General features: G+C 40.7%; 1 protein-coding gene across 6 annotated transcripts in view; it reads right to left on the bottom strand.

Annotated features, from left to right (window-relative positions):
- Window positions 1–1788: 1788 nt before the first annotated feature.
- Window positions 1789–21656, bottom strand: part of CLHC1 (clathrin heavy chain linker domain containing 1) — a 30460-nt gene continuing 10592 nt past the window's right edge. The window contains exons 7-12 of one of the 6 annotated variants that reach the window (XM_058164925.1): window positions 20801–20888; window positions 19568–19674; window positions 18969–19143; window positions 8659–8861; window positions 7265–7444; window positions 1790–6681 (exon numbers count right to left, since the gene is read on the bottom strand). In XM_058164925.1, the coding sequence (XP_058020908.1) occupies window positions 6485–6681; window positions 7265–7444; window positions 8659–8861; window positions 18969–19143; window positions 19568–19674; window positions 20801–20888 (950 nt within the window). In that variant the 3' untranslated portion in view covers window positions 1790–6484. The other 5 variants (XM_058164924.1, XM_058164923.1, XM_058164927.1 and 2 more) reach the window with 5 other exon arrangements.

Here is a 21656-nt window from a genome sequence, read left to right as displayed (position 1 = left end):
TTTGGATAAGTTATCTCATGCCGTCTGCAATGGAAGATCCCAGACTACCTCAATTTCTCCTCTTCCCTGATTCTGTAGCTGTGAATTTGTTCAGCATCTTGCCTTACTTGCAAATGGAGGAAAAGCTGCTTCCTGTGGCTTAAGCCCACAAATTATGTCCCAAAGCTTGGGTGGAAGAAAGAAAGATATTATTTGATATAAAAAAGACAGAAAAAATAAAAGGAGAAGGGGTGTAATAGAAGCATATTATATAATGAAAAGAAAATATTTCACCTTAATAAAACACATTATTAACCCTTGACCACGTGGAATAACAGTCATCAATATTTCCATTTATATCAATAGCTTATAAACAAAAAGTAAACATTTATCCATGATAGAAGATAAATTTGAGGTTGCATTTTTTAAATGAAACAGCCTCCTTAGAATGCAATTGCAGAATTTAAATGAAGTCACTGAGGCCTTCATTCTAGCTTGCTGAAAAACATGGAAGCCAAGGCCAAGCGAGCCTTTAGCCAGCTGTAACAGGTCCACCAGTGCACCTATTCCTGGACCAGGAGGCACTGAAAATAGTTACTCGTGCTTTTGTTATCTCTCAGTTGAATTATTGCAGTTCATTCTATGTGGAACTGCCCTTGGCACAAGTGTAGCTGCTTGCTTGCCAATTGGTGCTAGCCAGTTCAGCAACATACCTTTTGGGTGAGCTACACTGGTTGTCACTAGGGCTTCCTGACTGAATTCAAGGTGCTGGCTGTCACCTACAAAACACTAAATAGGTTTGGGCTCTTATTATTTTTTAAACTGTTTTTTTCCAAATAAAATCTGCCTGGAACAGCTTGTTCTCTGAGGTCAGGCTATGTCAGCCCCACTAGATACAGCAGACCAGGAAATCAGCTGCATAGGAAAGCTAAGACTATTTTTATCAAGAATGGCTGTAATAAAATCTGGAAAGCCTCACTGGACTGTACCTCCTCTTTCTTCTACTTTAGTGCCGTGATGGCAAGCCCATAGCACGCGTGCCACAGGTACGCGAGATGCGCGTGCCTCTCACTGGCCAGCTGATTTTTGGGACTCTGCCATGCATGCAGGAGACGCACACACATGGCCATGCTGCCATGCCCCTCCCAGGACTCCATGCAGCCCATTTTGGACACCAGGTAAGTACAGGGCTCGCACGGAGGCTCTGGGTGGGTGAAAAATGGGCCTACTGAAAGTCCGGAAACAGGTCATTTCCAGCCTCTGCCAGCTTCAGGAAGGCCCGCTAGGCCAAAATTGGGGCGCGGGAGAGAAGCACAGGAGGGATTAGGCACGCATGTGCAGAGGGGGCGTGTGTGTGGGCATTGCATTATGGGTATGGGCACGCCCGTGCTATTGCGCTCGCACATGCTTTTGGCACCCAAGGAAAAAAAGGTTAGCCATCACTGGTCTAGGCAATAGAGACTGTATATCTCCATCAAGGTCATCTTTCTTAGTCTCTACAGGCTAGCCCTGTGATGGCGAACCTATGGCATGAGTGCCATAGCTGGCATGCAGAGCCCTCTCTGCGGGAACGCAAGCTGTCACTGAGCTCACCTCCACCATACTAACTGATTTTTGGGATGCGTGGGGGACACGTGCACATGGGGGGTTGTGCGCATACACGGGGGTGGGGATCGTGCATGCATGTGCAGGGGCAGAGCGCAGGGGTGTAGCATGACCCCCAGCCCATTTTTGGTCCCAGGAGGCTGCAGGGAGGCCTGCTAGGCACAAAACAGTGCATGGGGGGGGTACGGCCTGGGCCCCCCCAGCATGTTTTTGAGCCAGGAGGTTGCAGGGAGGCCTGCAAGGCCCAAAATGGGGTGTGGCCAGTGGTGGGATTCAAGTAATTTAACAACCAGTTCTCTGCCCTAATGATTTCTTCCAATGACCAGTTTGCCAAACTGCTCAGAAAGTTAACAACCAGTTCTCCCGAAGTGATGCGAACTGGCTGAATCCCACCACTGGGTGTGGGGATGTGTGACCTGTCCCCACACAGCCTGTTTTTGGGCCAGGAGGCTGCAGGGTGGCCTGCCAGGAGGGTTGCGCATACATGCACAGGGATGGGGGAAGTGTGGGGGTCACGTGCGCATGCATGGGGGAGCGCACTGCATTATGGGTGCCGGCACTCACGCACATTGTCACACATATGCGCCCGCACTTTCGGCACATAATGAGAAAAAGGTTAGTCATCACTGGGCTAGCCATTACCCTTTTATCCTTTAGGAAGCAGCTGAAATTACGTCTCACCCCTAGGCATTTGGGGATGTGAAATTTTAATGGAAGACAGCAAGACTTTTAAGAGTTTAATATTTTATGACTTTATGGATGTAGTAAAAGCACTGCAACCCTGTACACATTTTCCTAGGAGCAATACTAAGTTCAATGCGAAATCCCATTAAAGATTATCCTTGGCTTCCACTAAACACCCCTATGGGTGTTATATAAGCATCTTGTGTGCTCCTTCTAAAATATTATTTTAAATTAATTCCCATCAATGGGCAACATTCTGAACTCAGTAAAGGGGAGTTTCTCTTTGTAGTAGCGCTTTGTATTTTTCACTTCTATATTCTTGCTTTGCAAAGATTTTGCCAAGACAAACCCAAATGTATCTTATGAGAAATGCTATGTTTGAATGCTTTTCTTGTTCCCAAGATTACAGTGTCTTGTATACAAACCAGTAGCACAAGCCAAGGAGACTCCCACACAGTTGCTTCGCAAGCTGTAATTCTGTAATCATATATGCAGAGATCACTCTTGCTATGTGTGTGCAAAGCTGTATGTGTATGTGTATGTGTGTGCAATTGCTCCTAGAAGCATGAAGCTGAAAACACCAGCCTGAAGATGACGAATGAGACTTCGTCGAAACGTCACCAAGACACTTCCAATTTTACACGGGAGAAAACCTGAATAACCAAAGACCTACATACAAACACCCACGAAAACCTCAGAAAACATACATACATACATACATGCATATATTTATATTTGTTTTCGTAGGTTTTCACGGGTATAGGTATGTAAAATAGAATAGAATAGAATTTTTATTGGCCAAGTGTGATTGGATACACAAGGAATTTGTCTTGGTGCATATGCTCTCAGTGTACATAAAAGAAAAGATACGTTCATCAAGGTACAACATTTACAACACAATTGATGGTCAATATATCAATATAAATCATAAGGATTGCCAGCAACAAGTTATAGTCATACAGTCATAAGTGGAAAGAGATTGGTGATGGGAACGATGAGACGATTAATAGTAGTGCAAATTCAGTAAATAGTTTGACAGTGTTGATGGAATTATTTGCTTAGCAGAGTGATGGCCTTCGGGAAAAAACTGTTCTTGTGTCTAGTTGTTCTGGTGTGCAGTGCTCTATAGCGTCGTTTTGAGGGTAGGAGTTGAAACAGTTTATGTCCAGGATGCGAGGGGTCTGTAAATATTTTCACGACCCTCTTCTTGATTCGTGCAGTATACAGGTCCTCAATGGAAGGCAGGTTGGTAGCAATTATTTTTTTCTGCAATTCTAATTATCCTCTGAAGTCTGTGTTTTTCTTGTTGGGTTGCAGAACCGAACCAGACAATTATAGAGGTGCAAATGACAGACTCAATAATTCCTCTGTAGAACTGAATCAGCAGCTCCTTGGGCAATTTGAGCTTACTGAGTTGGCACAGAAAGAACATTCTTTGTTGTCCTTTTTTAATGATGTTTTTGATGTTAGATGTCCATTTTAGATCTTGCGATATGATAGAACCTAGAAATTTGAAGGTTTCTACTGTTGATACTGTGTTGTCTAGTATTGTGAGAGGTGGACGTATGGAAGGGTTTCTCCTAAAGTCTACCACCATTTCTACGGTTTTGAGTGTGTTCAGTTCCAGATTGTTTTGGTTGCACCACAAGGCTAGTCATTCGACCTCTTGCCAAATGCGGATTCGTCATTGTCTCGAATGAGACCAATCACTGTTGTGTCATCTGCGAACTTCAGTAGCTTAACAGATGGATCATTGGAGATGCAGTCATTGGTATACAGAGAGAAGTGGGGAGAGCACGCAGCCTTGGGGGCCCCCTGTGCTAATTGTACAGGTATTTGATGTGATCTTGCTTAGCTTCACCTGCTGCTTCCTGTTTGTTAGGAAGCTTGTGATCCACTTACAAGTCTGTTCCGGTACCTGTAGCTGGTTTAGCTTAGTTAGAAGAATATCTGGAATGATATCTGGAATGATAGGTCTTGGCATATTCGGGTCTTTTCCTGTGTAAGGTTGAGAGTATCTTGGTGACGTTTCGACGAGGTCTCACTCATCATCTTCAGGCTGGTGCTTTCGGCTTCATGCTTGTACTATATATATATATATATATATCTAGTGTGCCTCAGGGCAAATTAAGCCAGAAACAATGGCCATGCATGTGACTGGTTTTATTTGAAAATACTAAGTTTACTTGCCTAGACTTTCTTTCTCTTTCTATGCACATCCACCCATACATATTATCACATACACATACACACATTCAAATATATATCATGCATATAGTATATTATATTCTTAAATAAATAATCCAGGCTACATTTTCTTAAGAAAGGGTCCTTTAATAAATTAGGGGTCTGTGAACCACAACTATCCAATTTAAACTCAGTTATTATTCAATTCATTAACAGGATTATATCCAAATTCCTGGTGACAAAGGATTCCAACAGTGATTTTCTGAGTCAAGGAAACAGAGAATCTGTGGCTGGGTAGTATTCAGCAAAAGTCCCTAAAGTTAACATGATGTCTAGAGACAATGCAGTAAACTAGTGAGCTGGCAATTTACAGTATCTGGAATTTGGGTGAAGTCCTATACTGTGATCAAAATTCAGCACCTTGGAACAAATTATGGGACCATCTGTGCTTGATGTAGATTTTTTATTTTTTACTTTTCCACTGCCATAAAGAACTTAATTTACCTTGAGATTCTCTCTCTCTCTCTCTCTCTCCCCCCCTCCCTCCCTACACACACCCCTTCAATGCCGTCCCCCAAGAATCGTTACTTGCATATATGATTATAGAGTTACAGCTTTCCAGAGTGAGAATGTCCTTGGCTTGTACTGCAATCTTGGGAACTAAAAAGACATTCAAATATAGCATAGCATATCTTATAACATACATTTGGGCTTCTGCTGACGAACTCTTTGAAAAGAAATAATGGGGGAGTGAAAAAGAAAAGTAAATGTTGGACCATACTTCCATAATTGCTGATATTCAGCCTTTTGTCCCAAAATCCATGTCTCTTAGCTGTTCTTTATCAACCTGCTTAATACATATTATGGTAAAGAGCAGATGCATTGTTGAACATGTATTTTTTTATCTTGGTTTGTTTCTGTCAGAAAACCCTGTGAAATATAATTGGATGTGAGTGCAAGAAAATCTTCATTAACCAATTCACATCACCTTCAAGCTACGGCCTTTCCCTGCTTACGTGGCAGGTTTATGAGGGTGAAAGAAATGAACTGCTTGCTGTAAAGGAAGGAAAATAAGGATGAAAATATATATTCAAATACAATCATATTAGAGATATAATTTTAGTAACTTGCTTAATTTGTTACTGTGTTTTCTCGAAAATAAGACCCTGTCTTATATTTTTTTGAACCCTGAAATAAGCGCTTGGCCTTATTGCCATGTGCTCAAAAGCCCGACTGGGCTTATTATCAAGCGATGTCTTATTTTGGGGGAAACAGGGTAGTAATCAAGAGTCTGCGGTATAACAAAATGTTTCATAATAGGATGGATTTTCTAAATAACTTATTTATAGCATAAATATAAGTTAATGCTGAATCTATGTGCAATAAGGTAGCCTAAACACCACCCGGTACCTTCCGGGTTGCATTGGGACTATACCTTTCATAATCCAACAACCATGCCAAGAAAAACTACAAAAGTTACATAACCATTAGTCCAAAAATACTGATTCCATCGGGGAAACCAGGAATTATTCCAGTTTCATTCCAGTTCGTAGAATGGAAAAAGTAACTGTGTAGCTAAGTTGTGAGCATCTTATCCATGCGTATATTAGAGATAATTTCTAATTTTGCCACTAAATGTATCAACATAAGAGCAACATGATTTTAAAAATTAAACAAATGTGACTATTTGGGAGATGAAAGACTCTGTCTCCAACAATTGATTCAACTTCCTGTCTCTAGGAAGAAAAAATAGAAGAAAACAAAATACTGAAAAAGGGAAGAGAAATCACAAGTGATCTGGTATAAACATAGCTAAATTACTTCAGAAAGGAACATCACTTTTTAAAGTAAAACAAAGGCAAATGATCAAGCATGAGCAGCAACTATAGCACAATCAAATCAAGTTCATGGTATTAAATATATTACGTTTTTAAAACAGAAATAACATGCAGAAGTTGTGTTGTTATTTGTGCAGCCAATATAAACAACTCCTAGGACAAAGAGCTCCTCCACGTGCCTTGTGGAAAAATTACAGGAACACGTGTTCCATTAATTTGGCGTCCTCTGTATCATCTGCTGGAATTTCAAACACTCCTTCCAGGCTAGCAAGGGCAGAGATGATAAGTTTGTATAAATGTTCTTTTTTGACAAGGAGGCATGTTTCAGCTATCTCTTTCCAACCTTCCACATTGGAGATATCCTTTACAATAATTTGTTCCAATGTATCTACAAATATGTTTGAGAAAGAAGACAAAGAATATTTTGCTGCTTTTTGTCTTTGAATCAGTAACTGTTTCAAAATGCATACTTTTTTGGTATGATTCTAAATTAAATCACAGTAAGCATTCAGCAGGTGCCGCTATCAAGAAAATGTTTAAACTAGATAAATTTTAATTTGAAGGAGAACTAAGTCCAACTCTGGATGGTAATTGAAGCATAAGGAAAATCTAACCCTTTCCTCTTTCCATTTTCTAATAAAAATCTCTCCCCTACATTTTATCTAGTCAGATAATTGCAAGCAAACATATTTACATTCTGTAGCATAGGGCATGGCCTTGAGTAGGAGGAAAAGAGTTACCATGACAACAGTTGGATAAGAGGGGACTGAGTTCAGGCCAAGAAAATATCTTGAGAAAACATCTCAGACAAGCTCCTTCCTAGTTTACACAAAGATAAAGGGAGGGATGGGGAAACACATTCAGACTTTCAAGATTCTGTTACTAAAGCTGTTACAATAAAAATAGTTTCTTAGCCTGGTCTACTTCTAGGATTGCCACATTCCTACTGGAAAAAGTCAAGCTATATTTACCCTTCCCCTTTTTGGTAATATCCTCCAACAAGTGTATGCCATGTATTTCATGTTCTGTTCCAATGAGAGAAAGGATGGTTTCCCCAAGGGATAGGATTGGTGGTTTCCCATTCCATTCTTGAGTAAGGCAATGGATGAAATCTATACGAGGACAGTGCTTCAGTAGAAAGATATAATCCTCTGAAATCGAACAGCACAATTGTTAGAAAGCCTGAAAAGAAAAAAATATCCAGCTATATTTATATTTGCAGCTTGAAAAGTGTGTCTCAATTTTACTTTCCAGAATAAAATGAGCAGAAGTGAAAACCACCTTTGAAAATTTAATACTGTATGGAATTATTGCATTTTTAGTATCTAACCTCAGAGTTCTTTTTCATTTGTTAATCATTTAAAGCGGAGATTAAAAGAACAATGAAATAAACAGCATTTTCTACCTCTAAACTGTGGGCCTCTGTCACGTGTGTTTGTATGTGAACAATATCAAAATGGAAGACATGATTAGATGATAAATGTCCCACATTTTGTTGTGTACCACATGCATATAAAAATTGGTAGAACTTTGATAGCTCTGGTTGGTGTTGGCAATGCCACAGATCCCTGATCTCAACCTTGCTTTGGGAATGACTGAGAAATACAGTGCTTTGTTCAGCACATAATTTCTTGATTCAATTAGCTAACACCTGGAGAACCGGTTCATTAACAATGCCTGTCATGATAAGGTGGACCTGCAATAAAATGTTTCATTCTTCAAAAATGATTTCCGGCAGAATAAATACATGGAAGACAGACTTTATATCATTTTAGGGATGGCTGGTGATGTTACAAGTATGCTAAAATTCGCTGGAGAGAAAATGGTCATATATTAAAAACCATAGTAGCTATTTCATACCTGCTCAACTTATTCAAAGTTCAGTGGATTGTTTGAGGAGAAAATGTTGTCCTTAATCGAATGGGGTCAAATTTGTGTGGGGTAGAGGAGTCGGGCGGGGTGGGGGGTGGGGAATGAACCAGAGAAAGAAAGATCAAATTAGGTAGCAAAGAAAACAATTCCGCAAAGTAGGGGAAAGGCAATTGGGCAAGACTTCAAAATATGGCATTCTTCTTTCTCCTTCCTGGGAGAATGACCAGAGTGCAGCATATGCAGCCTGCCCTATGCTTCCTAGTGCACATATACATATTCAACATGGGGAGAACAGAAACATATGCACATTCACATTTGCAAAACATTTACATGGAATTAGATTTATTTATTCCATCCTTTTCTCACATACACATACTATAGGGAAACACATGCATATATCCTGATAGCACTAAAAGCCACCCAAACATCATTATAACACTATCAGATATAATTTAAAACAGAGACATAAATACAATATAGCTCTGAAATGTACCTGCGGAAAGAAGTTTGAAATGATGTAGATAATCCATGGCTCCATAAATCTGGCCCTGTTTGCACAAGCATAAAACAGCCTTTTTGTGTGCCCCACACTCACTGTATGCAATTTGAGCCAAAGCTAGACACTGGGACCTGTTGTGCGTATCCACATCTGCATACTTAAAGATTGCATCACCGGCAGCCTCAGAGAATTCCAATCTGGGAGAAACAAAGAGAACAAAACATCATTAGGTAATTTACGAATTCTGGGCATTTTAAAAAAAAGTGGAATAATGATGATGATGATGATGATGATGATGATGATGATGATGATGATAATAATAATAATAATAATAATAATAATAATAATATATTATTATTCTTTTAAAGGATTACATAAAATCAAAGAGTTATGATAAATAAGAGAAAGATATGGGGGGAAAAAAACAAGAACATTTGAAGAATTCACAACACAATTTTTTGTCCTTATATATTTCTCCTTTTGGAAAATACAGTAAGTTATAGTTTACCAAAGCTCAGCTTTCTACACTTTAAAAGTCTCTCCTCTTTTAAAGACCATATCTTATTCCATACCAAGAGCAAGATCGGAATATGCACCAGAAAATATCCATCAGGAATAAAAATGAGAGAAGTGGCATGCCTTATATCTATCCCTAATTTCATAAACTTCATTGGAGTGCATTTATAGGCTTGATAGATGTTGCAGAGGGAATCATAAACCCCAATAGATTTGCCTGAAAGGTAATACCTCTTTCTCATTCAGGTGATTTTTCTGCCTCTTAAACCGACCCTGGATTCTCTTATGCTTTTCAGGGATTTCAATTGCAACTGGAATTTGAGACTGAGCTACAGGTTGGCTGTCTTCATAACCTGGCCTGGAAGAGGAGTTCATCACATGTTTCAGAGCCCATAATACCCAATAGCAATCCCAAAGCCAAGGGAACTAGGATATAGGAATGAAAGGCAGCCCATGACTGATAGGGTGATCTGACTGATTTCTCTCTGGTATTCATTGCCATCTCTGTTATTGCCCTTGTTTTAATAAACCATTGCTGCTTTGACCAGAAATGGAAAAACTGGCTACTCTGCCATGTGTCAGGCCTGGAAACCATATTAAACTTTAGGTTTCCAGACGCTGCCACATTTTTATCTTGAGGGGAGGAGGGGGGGTTGAAGGGTATGGTACATTCTTCCAGCGGTCAAGGTCGGATGGTGTTCACGTCTGCAGGAAGAGTGGCAAGAAGTTACTCGAATGAACTGGAAGAACGTGGGACCGTGTGATCGTCAGAGGGGTCAGGGGGGTGGGACTATTGGGGTTTGTATAACTGGGGAAACGAATCCGGAACTTCAGTTTTGGGAATTGCACTCATCGTGTGCCAGTCTCCTCATGCTAGTAAAGGACTTTGAGAAAAAGAAAAGATGCCTCCGAGTCTCTTTTACGCAGAAGAGGTATTTCTGGAACCTTGACATTATTCCCAAAACCGTAAAAACTTTCTTTTGCTAACGGTACCCTCTCCTCCTCTCAGAGGGGGCCCGTTAGAGGGGTGCTGGGCCCCAGTCTCCGTAACCTCCACAGCGGTGCAAAGACCCAGTGAAGATGGAAGAGCAGCAAATTGAAAGCGTAGAAGGAGCCACGAAGCAGGATTCTAACGATTTAATAGAAGTCACCTATTTCCCATCTGACGACAGGATCCGAAGCCCCGAAAAAGAACAGCCTGCTTGTCCGCTTGGAGCACGCCCCAAGGACTCTGATTCATGGGGGAGCTGCCAGTCGGAGAAAACATTTCCGGGGAATGGAGAGCCCCTCCCTCTTCTCAACCTCACTGGAGGCAATAAAACCTGGAGAAGCGGTAGAGTCCCTAGATTGGGACCTGAAAACCCCCCTGAAATCCCAGTCTCTATTAGACCTCCCTGAAACTTTTGAGCGGTTGGAGGTGATACCTCGAGAGCCTTTAGCTCACCCAAGATTCACTTTCCCTCGCACCAGAGAGAGAGAGACTACTGAAGCTCGAAGCCGTTCCGATGAACGCAAGAGAACCCCTCCCTCTTCTCAACCTCACTGGAGGGCAATAAAACCTGGAGAATCGGTAGAGTCCCTAGATTGGGACCTGAAAAACCCCCTGAAATCCCAGTCTCTATTAGACCTCCCTGAAACTTTTGAGCGGTTGGAGGTGATACCTCGAGAGCCTTGAGCTCACCCAAGATTCACTTTCCTCCCACCAGAGAGAGAGACTACTGAAGCTCGAAGCCGTTCCGATGAACGCAAGAGAACCCCTCCCTCTTCTCAACCTCACTGGAGGCAAAAAAACCTGGAGAATCGGTAGAGTCCCTAGATTGGGACCTGAAAAACCCCCTGAAATCCCAGTCTCTATTAGACCTCCCTGAAACTTTTGAGCGGTTGGAGGTGATACCTCGAGAGCCTTTAGCTCACCCAAGATTCACTTTCCTCCCACCAGAGAGAGAGACTACTGAAGCTCGAAGCCGTTCCGATGAACGCAAGAGAACCCCTCCCTCTTCTCAACCTCACTGGAGGCAATAAAACCTGGAGAATCGGTAGAGTCCCTAGATTGGGACCTGAAAACCCCTGAAATCCCAGTCTCTATTAGACCTCCTGAAACTTTTGAGCGGTTGGAGGTGATACCTCGAGAGCCTTTAGCTCACCCAAGATTCACTTTCCTCCCACCAGAGAGAGAGACTACTGAAGCTCGAAGCCGTTCCGATGAACGCAAGAGAACCCCTCCCTCTTCTCAACCTCACTGGAGGGCAATAAAACCTGGAGAATCGGTAGAGTCCCTAGATTGGGACCTGAAAACCCCCCTGAAATCCCAGTCTCTATTAGACCTCCCTGAAACTTTTGAGCGGTTGGAGGTGATACCTCGAGAGCCTTTAGCTCACCCAAGATTCACTTTCCCTCCCACCAGAGAGAGAGAGACTACTGAAGCTCGAAGCCGTTCCGATGAACGCAAGAGAACCCCCCCTCCCTCTTCTCAACCTCACTGGAGGCAATAAAACCTGGAGAATCGGTAGAGTCCCTAGATTGGGACCTGAAAACCCCTGAAATCCCAGTCTCTATTAGACCTCCTGAAACTTTTGAGCGGTTGGAGGTGATACCTCGAGAGCCTTTAGCTCACCCAAGATTCACTTTCCTCCCACCAGAGAGAGAGACTACTGAAGCTGTCTTTATGCAACTAATTAATGAAACCCTGCACCCCCATCTCTACAATGGGGTTCTTGTCTACTTAGATGATATTCTTATCTACTCAGACAATATGGAACAACACATCAAATTGGTCAGACAAGTTCTTAAAAAGCTCCTAGCCGCCAAGCTATATGTCAAACTTTCCAAATGCGAATTCCATAAGGAATCCCTCGACTACCTAGGTTACCGGATATCAAACAAAGGTATCCAAATGGACCCAGGCAAAGTGAAAGCAGTATTGGATTGGCAACACGCACACGTAAGCAACTTCAAAGTTTCTTGGGATTCAAATTTTTACATAAATTCATTCCTTCTTTCGCAGAAGTAGCTCTACCATTAACGGAATTACTAAAAACTGGGCCATCACCCATCAAACCCAAACCTAACCAACCCCTACCTTGGACAATGGACTGCCAACGTTCCTTTGAACACCTGAAACGCCTCTTCTCGATGGAACCGATTCATCAACACCCGGATCCAAATAAACCTTTTGTGGTCCAAGCTGATGCAAGTGATGTAGCAATAGCCGCTGTCTTACTACAACGGGATACCGAGAACAACCTTATGCCCTGCGCCTACGTGTCTAAAAAATTGACAGACACTGAACGCAGATGGGCAGTTTGGGAAAAGGAAGCCTTTGCGGTACGTTGGGCACTCCTCTCTTGGAGGCACTTCCTTGAAGGGGCGAAAGAACCATTCGAGGTGTGGACTGACCACAAAAACCTCGAATACTTAAAAAAACCCCGAAAACTTTCTCCCAAACAAGTTCGATGGGCTCAGTTTTTCAAGCGCTTCCATTTCACCCTCAAATACATCCCAGGCGACCAAAATCTCCTGGCTGACGCTCTATCTAGGAAACCACAATTCGACAGCCAACGCGAAGAGGTAATACATGCGATGATCCCCGATAGCGAACCAGCAAGCCAAGCACTTACTCGAACGCGACCACACCGCACTACCAACATCCCACCAAACAAACTGCTAATGGACTTAAAATCAGCACTCACTGATGATGCTTGGTTTAAGGAAAACTCGCCACACCTCACCTTAAGGGATGGGATACCCTGGAAGGGCACAGAAATTTATGTACCCGTCACTATGCGATTGTCAATACTACAAAGAAGCCACGACTCTCGCCTAGGAGGTCACTTCGGCTATTTAAAAACTCTCCACTTGGCCAGAAGACAATTCTGGTGGCTGAAAATGAAATCAGATGTTGAAGACTACGTCAGGAGCTGTGCTACCTGCGCCACCATGAAGTCCAGACCAGGGAAACCCCCTGGACTCCTACAACCCGTAGCCGAACCCACCCGACCATGGGAAGAGATTGCCATGGATTTTATTGTTGAACTCCCACCTAGTGGAGGTAATACAGTGATATGGACCGTAGTGGACTTATTCTCTAAACAAGCCCATTTCACTGCGTGCAGCGGATTGCCATCGGCTAGAAAATTAGCAAAGCTCTTCCTCAAACACATCTACAGATTGCATGGAGTTCCAAAAAGGATAATATCCGACAGGGGTGTTCAATTCACAGCCAAATTCTGGAGAGAATTCCTACGGTCCATTGGGTCGTCTCAAGGACTTAGTTCTGGTTTCCATCCAGAAACTAACGGAGCAGCTGAAAAACTTAATTCCATGGTGGAACAATACATACGTTGTTATGTAAATTACCAACAAGAAAACTGGTCCGACTTGTTACCATTTGCGGAGGTTGCATATAATAATGCGGTACACACCAGCACGGGGTTAACCCTTTTCAAGTGACCAGCGGCATGGACTTCGTTCCAATGCCTGAACTCCCCGTTCAACCCCCCACTTCAGTCTCCCTAACAGACTGGATGAATTCATTAAAAAAAGGTTGGGAATATCCAAAAAAAGCTTTGGCTGTAACAGCTCGAAATTACAAAGCCCAAGCTGACAAACACCGTTCCCTTCAACCCCCTTTTTGCATTGGAGATAAAGTCTTTTTGTCTACTAAATATCTAAGATTACGAATACCCAGCAGGAAATTCGGTCCAAAATTTTGGGTCCTTTGCCCATTGTAAAAATTAATCCGTAACCGTCAACTCCAACTCCCTCGCATGTTGGGAAATCCACCCGGTATTCCATACCAGCTTACTCAAACCTGCTAGCCAATCCCGCTAAGGCCTCTCCTACCGCTCCCCACCCCTTGATAATCCAAGGTGAAACCCACTATGAAATCAAGAAGATTCTTGACTCTAGACTCTACCGAGGTCAATTACAATACTTAGTCCACTGGAAGGATACCCATTATCTGAATCTACTTGGGTCAAAAGTTGGAAAGTGAATGCGGACAATTTAGTTAAACAATTTCACGACACTTTCCCTGACAAACCTAAGAAACCTCTTGGAGGGGGGAGGGGGGGGTAGAAGGGAAATATGCACCGTTGGCACTTTTTTTATCGACTGTTTGTTTTCTTTCCTAGGATATAGTTTCTTTTCCAAGAGGGGACGCCTGTCAGGCCTGGAAACCATATTAAACTTTAGGTTTCCAGACGCTGCCACATTTTTATCTTGAGGGGAGGAGGGGGGGTTGAGGGGTATGGTAACATTCTTCCAGCGGTCAAGGTCGGATGGTGTTCACGTCTGCAGGAAGAGTGGCAAGAAGTTACTCGAATGAACTGGAAGAACATGGGACCGTGTGATCGTCAGAGGGGTCAGGGGGGTGGGACTATTGGGGTTTGTATAACTGGGGAAACGAATCCGGAACTTCAGTTTTGGGAATTGCACTCATCGTGTGCCAGTCTCCTCATGCTAGTAAAGGACTTTGAGAAAAAGAAAAGATGCCTCCGAGTCTCTTTTACGCAGAAGAGGTATTTCTGGAACCTTGACACCATGTTTACCAAGGTGTCCCAGCTGCATGTGGAATTGTAGGTATCTTTTGAAGATCTCTTTCATGCACTCTTTTCAATACCATGGTGCTTTTGTCCTTAGAGCATTACAAGACATTGCTGAGAATTGCTGAGAAATCTGCTTCATCCTTTCTGTACTACATATTGAATCATTTGTGCATTTCTATTGTATCAGCCTTGGAATATCCAAGGATAGAATAGTCTCCTTGTGTCCAGAAACTTCTGGAGATGGACTGTGTTCAAGTTCTACTTCAGATGCTATCTTAAAAATGGAAGATGAGCTGTAAACAATAAACCTCATTCTCTTATTAAATTGGATGCTTTCCCCTATAGCCTTTCTGAAGGAAACTGTCACTGGGCTAGCTGGTTTTGTCCATAATAATTTTTGCTCCAATGAAACTTGAATATAATAGATATTCTATTCTTGCTGATTTCTCCTAACTATAAATATCCTGCTCTCTTTCTGAAAGATTTCTTATTCTACCCTGCCTTCAGTTCACATGAATTGAGTTTGATGGAGATGGGCTACCGTATATACTCGAGTATAAGCCGATCCGAATATAAGCCGAGGCACCTAATTTTACCACAAAAACTGGGAAAAACTATTGACTCGAGTATAAGCCGAGGGTGGGAAATGAGGCAGCTACTGGTCAATGTAAAAAATAAAGATAGAGCCAAGTAAAATAACATGAATATTTATTTGAACGAAAAACAATAAAAGTGCAAAAGGGGGAAGGAGGATTCCCAGCTTTAGAAAATTTAGAACTACGCCGCCTTTGGTATGACCTGAGCATAGCTCATAAAATTATCTGCTACAATGTACTTCCTATCAATGACTACTTCAGCTTCAACCACAACAATACACGAGAACACAATAGATTCAAACTTAAAAGTGAACCTCCAATCTAGATTGCAGAAAATGTGACTTCAGTAACAGAGTTGTTAATGCCTGGAATGTGCTACCTGACTCTGTGGTCTCTTCCCAAAATCCCCAAAGCCTTAACCAAAGACTATCTAGTATTGACCTCACCCCATTCCTAAGAGGTCTGTAAGGCGTGCATAAGAGCACCAGCGTGCCTACCGTCCCTGTCCTAATGTTCCCTTTAGTTGTATTCCTTTTATGTATTCAATTCATGCTTATATTTATATAATTATTTAATATGTATTTGACAAAATAAAATGAATGAATGAATGAATGAATAGAATAGAATAGAATAGAATTTTTATTGGCTAAGTGTGATTGGACACACAAGGAATGAATGAATGAATGAATGAGTGAGTGAGTTACTTCAACAACATTGTCTCACAGAAATTGACAATACAACTGCAAGCATGAAAATGAGTCCTCCTTTAGCTTCCAAGGGACCAGGGTGCCTCTGAAGGTCAGTGCTCTAAGCACTAAGAACCCAGCACAAATCTAAGCCTGTATGCACACCAATAGTGAAAATACCCTGCACAGTGTCTCTTGGCAGAGAAGGTTAATTTTCATAGACGTTAGTGGCTCTTTTTTTTTTGGCAGGGCAATAAGGGTCTCTAATATCATTAAACCCAAGTGTGAGGAAAAGACAGCAGCTAAAATGTTAAGGCCAGTTGTGTGACCTTCTCCAATACAGTTGGCCTGGCTGTTTGCCAAAACTTAAAACACCCTCCCATCCCCCTCCTGCTAAAGCTTCTTTCTTAAAACAATTGTGGTCTTTGCCTTTCATTGTGCCAATCGACTTTAGAAGTCTGTGTGTGTGTGTGTGTGTGTGTGTGTGAGAGAGAGAGAGAGAGAGAGAGAGGGAGGAGGGAGTGCAAAAGGGGAAGGAGGATTCCCAGCTCTAAACAAAGGAAATCCCGGAATGCCAGCGCAAAGGTGGTGCTCACGTTCCTCCTCCCTTGCTCAAAAGCCCCAACATGATATTGGAATTGGATGCCATTATATACCTGCTGAGGATAATTTGAATAACTTGAAAGATATAAAAGCTCTAAACATATTTGTTTAAAAATCTAAAATCTATACTTAAAATAAATGAATATAAAGTAATAAAGTTCTTTAAAGTTGTAATTCACTTTGCTGCTGAAAAAGAAAAGAAGCTTAACACCTTAAATGGTATTTATTAACTGAAATATCATCAAATCAAATATATAATGAGGTATATTATAATGACCTTTGTTTTCAGAAAGAAGCATGATGGAAGTTTTTCAATAAAGGGGGAAATATAGAAAAAACTTAGTGTCATGCTCATATATCATCTTTACAGATGTTGTTAACACTATACTATGGCAGCATATGATGGTACAATGTTTCAATCAATTTCAGGATGAAAAACTCATCAATGAGGAGGAGTATAATTTATTAACCTTGTATGATATCAGTTTCTCAAGGACTCTAAAAGGACCCGAGGAAGAAATCTCTGCCCCTCCCACTTTCCTTTCCAACCCAGCCTTCCAAGGGGACCTTTGAGGAGAAATCTCTGCCCCTCCCACTTTCCTTTGGCTGTAACAGCTCGAATTACAAAGCCCAAGCTGACAAACACCGTTCCTTCAACCCCTTTTCGCATTGGAGATAAAGTCTTTTGTCTACTAAATATCTAAGATTACGAATACCCAGCAGGAAATTCGGTCCAAAATTTTGGGTCCTTTCCCCATTGTAAAATTATTAATCCCGTTACGTCCAACTCCAACTCCCTCGCATGTTGGGAAAATACACCCGGTATTCCATACCAGCTTACTAAAACCTGCTAGCCAATCCGCTAAGGCCTCTCCTACCGCTCCCCCACCCCTTGATAATCCAAGGTGAAACCCACTATGAAATCAAGAAAATTCTTGACTCTAGACTCTATAGAGGTCAATTACAATACTTAGTCCACTGGAAGGATACCCATTATCTGAATCTACTTGGGTCAAAAGTTGGAAAGTGAATGCGGACAATTTAGTTAAACAATTTCACGACACTTTCCTGACAAACCTAAGAAACCTCTTGGAGGGGAGGGGGTAGAAGGAATTATGCACCGTTGGCACTTTTTTATCGACTCTTTGTTTTCTTTCCTAGGATATAGTTTCTTTTCCAAGAGGGGACGCCTGTCAGGCCTGGAAACCATATTAAACTTTAGGTTTCCAGGCGCTGCCACATTTTATCTTGAGGGAGGAGGGGGTTGAGGGTATGGTAACATTCTTCAGCGGTCAAGGTCGGATGGTGTTCACGTCTGCAGGAAGAGTGGCAAGAAGTTACTCGAATGAACTGGAAGAACGTGGGACCGTGTGATCATCAGAGGGTCAGGGGTGGGACTATTGGGGTTTGTATAACTGGGGAAACGAATCCGGAACTTCAGTTTTGGGAATTGCACTCATCGTGTGCCAGTCTCCTCATGCTAGTAAAGGACTTTGAGAAAAAGAAAAGATGCCTCCGAGTCTCTTTTACGCAGAAGAGGTATTTCTGGAACCTTGACACCATGTTTACCAAGGTGTCCCAGCTGCATGTGGAATTGTAGGTATCTTTTGAAGATCTCTTTCATGCACTCTTTTCAATACCATGGTGCTTTTGTCCTTAGAGCATTACAAGACATTGCTGAGAATTGCTGAGAAATCTGCTTCATCCTTTCTGTACTACATATTGAATCATTTGTGCATTTCTATTGTATCAGCCTTGGAATATCCAAGGATAGAATAATCTCCTTGTGTCCAGAAACTTCTGGAGATGGACTGTGTTCAAGTTCTACTTCAGATGCTATCTTAAAAATGGAAGATGAGCTGTAAACAATAAACCTCATTCTCTTATTAAATTGGATGCTTTCCCCTATAGCCTTTCTGAAGGAAACTGTCACTGGGCTAGCTGGTTTTGTCCATAATAATTTTTGCTCCAATGAAACTTGAATATAATAGATATTCTATTCTTGCTGATTTCTCCTAACTATAAATATCCTGCTCTCTTTCTGAAAGATTTCTTATTCTACCCTGCCTTCAGTTCACATGAATTGAGTTTGATGGAGATGGGCTAATTCAATTTGAAAATGATGCCTGTTATCCTTTAAGAATTGTTGTCTAGAATGTACTAATAATAATTGATTTCTTAGAAATAATAGTATTCTTCAGCACCTGCTATCCTGAAAATATGCCATTTAATTTATAAGTGAATATTCTGGCAGCCAATGCCCAAGATCCTGCTATTCTTGAACATTTGTTCAATGGACTTCTTGTACATAATGTATATGTTCTGCTACTGAGCCAGAATTCTGAACGATCACTTACTTGTGCAAAGTGATCCAATGCATCACCAAGTCTAACCGTTTCTCAGCTAAGGCACATTTGATGGCTTCAGTTGTCAAATTTGCAGGAAGATGCTTCTTAACAGCAATGGTTGTAGTTATGAGTGCATCACAATACAAAAGGAGAGGGAGAATCTTCCCTTTAACATGACCAACAGCTGAAGGGGAAAAGCAATATTTTAAAAAACAATTGCTTGTTGCAGTTTGTTTTCTATGCCAGCGATTTTTCTCAAGCTCAGACTTTCTATCAAAGGAGGATTTGAACTCAGAATGCTATAAATTTAGAAAATGAGCATATATTTCTTTATTTTACATAATTTGAAAAGTCTTATAAAGAATCATAGAAAGGTGTGAAACTAGGAATTATTTGTGGAATGATCAAAACTACTTTTTGGCTATCAGTTGTAATTAATTCACATTCACTATGGCAGTAACATCAATAAAAACTAATTAAATATAAGCCTCCAGTTCCGTTAAATCACAGAGCCAGAGAATTGTCCAAAATATTTATACTTTTGACTATGGTTTACTGATATTCAAAACTATATACAAAAGGGGAAGATTGCATCTCATGGTCCATACCCCTAAATTTCTCCATGGTTTCTTCATTGCGTAGGATTCCTCTAGGACAGTTTGCTGCATATGTTGCTGCAGCCTCATACTGACCACGGGAAAACAGTTCATTGAACCTAGCACAGTTCAAAGAATATAACATTATAAGTGAGAGAAAATGGATGCAAAAAGACCTTTATTAGTGGCAAAGCCATAGCTAACTAAGCTACAGAGGAAAGATCATCTAAATGAAGTTAAATGTGTAAGGTCACTTGATACTATCCCCTTGTGCCAAAAAATTGGGAAGTGAAAGGAATTAAAAATACATGTTTCAACTTTGTGAAAACTTCCCCATTGGAACGGATGAATCACCCTTCAGGTTTCATTACTTTTTCAAGTTCTCTTTTTCCAGAATAAATCCTTGTCCAAACTATCTCTAGCTTATCATCTTGATCTCTATCTGCTTAGGTAAATTTTCACTAGTGATACCAATCCCTGATTTTGTCCTCTACCAATGTCTTGTCAGTCCAACTATAAATAGCAGATCTCTAGAATTGCAGCATATATCATGTTGTTATATCCAATACTGTATGAATATCTAATGCTGTATTTATTTCCCAAATATTTTTTCTTAATTATTAAGAGCAAAAGTAGCAGCAGTTATATTCTGCATTGGCCCAATAAAGGGGTGTGGTCTGAAAGTCTTTGCTCCAAACATCTCCTTTGTTTTGTTTTGCCAAGAACAAAACAATTTTTCACTAGAATTTTTTGCCTGTGCCTGTGTATCATCTTCCTACATAGCCTCTATGCTGTAGGTCTCCTAATAAGTCTGTATCTCTGTTTTCACTTCCTGTTACTCACTATATTGCTATAGTGCACTGTGCTCTTGTAGTGGAGTGAATCCAATGTGTTAGGATAAAAGGAATGTGATAATATTACAACCAAGTATGCTTGAAAGATGATTTGAAGAAATGCTTCATGCTTTGAGGGAGTGTGACATCTCTTTGCTCTACATTAAAGTAGATTGCCTTTTTTCAGAGTTCTGAATGAGTCTTACAAAAATGTGGCTGCTGTAAGAATGACTAATGAAGCAATTTTAAGTACCCATTTTTTCAAGATTGTATAGTTATTTTATTGAAGAACCAAGAAGTGTTGCATTTGTGTAAAGCACTTTTCACATCATTTTCAAACCAGGAGTTAGTGTACTTGGTGCACTAAACAATTTCATTTGCCTAAATAAAAAGACAAGATCAGAAGACTCACCTTTCAATAAATTCAATCAGATCTTCTGCCTCTTTGCTTTTAGCAGGATCACGTTCAAATACACTTGAGACACTAGAAGCAATTGAACCTGAAAAGTCAGATCCATCCACAAGAGATTAATATTTTACACACTCAGAAAACAAAGAATACACTTTAACCAAATCAAGAACTGTGCAAGGGACACATCTGCAGTAGAAACACACTTTCTTTCACTATTTCAAATTGTGGCTTACATTTGAAAGGCCTTGCTGTAGCCTCTGGAACTCTCATTACCCTGCTGTTAAATCAAAGATAAGGAAGAAACAGAAAGAGGATACAGGTACTTAATGTTCAAATTAACTATTCTATGGATATTAGAGACCTTCAAAATGACAAGCTTGATTTTACACTTTTTGAATTTAAAAAAAAATAAAGTTTTCAAAATTTAAAATAATATACAAATTCCAAAAAGCATGAAAAAAGGAATTTTGATTTCAGAATTTTTTAAACCGATTTGAAGAACAGAGATGTGGTATATTGGTTATTTTTTATGTAACCTACAAAAACCAAATATATAATGAAATAATATAAGAATGACTGACATAGAACCAAATCCATATTAACAATTGAGGTTTGATGAAAGTTGCAAGTGGACACTAGAGGGAACTAAAGCACCAGACAGAAAGGAGTTAAATAAATGGCTAAGCCAACTATAAACTTTTCCTACGCTACAGAGTTTTTTGAAATTCGGCCTGAAATATTTATTAATAAATATTTATCTCAGAAAGAATACAGATTTTAATGGATAACTGTTTAGAGGACGCAAGAAAAAAACACCTCTACCTGAAATAAACCTTATAGTTTGAAAACATGAAAG

Source organism: Ahaetulla prasina, chromosome 1 (assembly GCF_028640845.1).
Source record: "Ahaetulla prasina isolate Xishuangbanna chromosome 1, ASM2864084v1, whole genome shotgun sequence".
NCBI classification, from domain to species: Eukaryota; Metazoa; Chordata; class Lepidosauria; order Squamata; family Colubridae; genus Ahaetulla; species Ahaetulla prasina.
The sequence above is the reverse complement of the archived record's forward strand: the minus strand, read 5'-3'. Positions and strand labels throughout refer to the sequence as shown.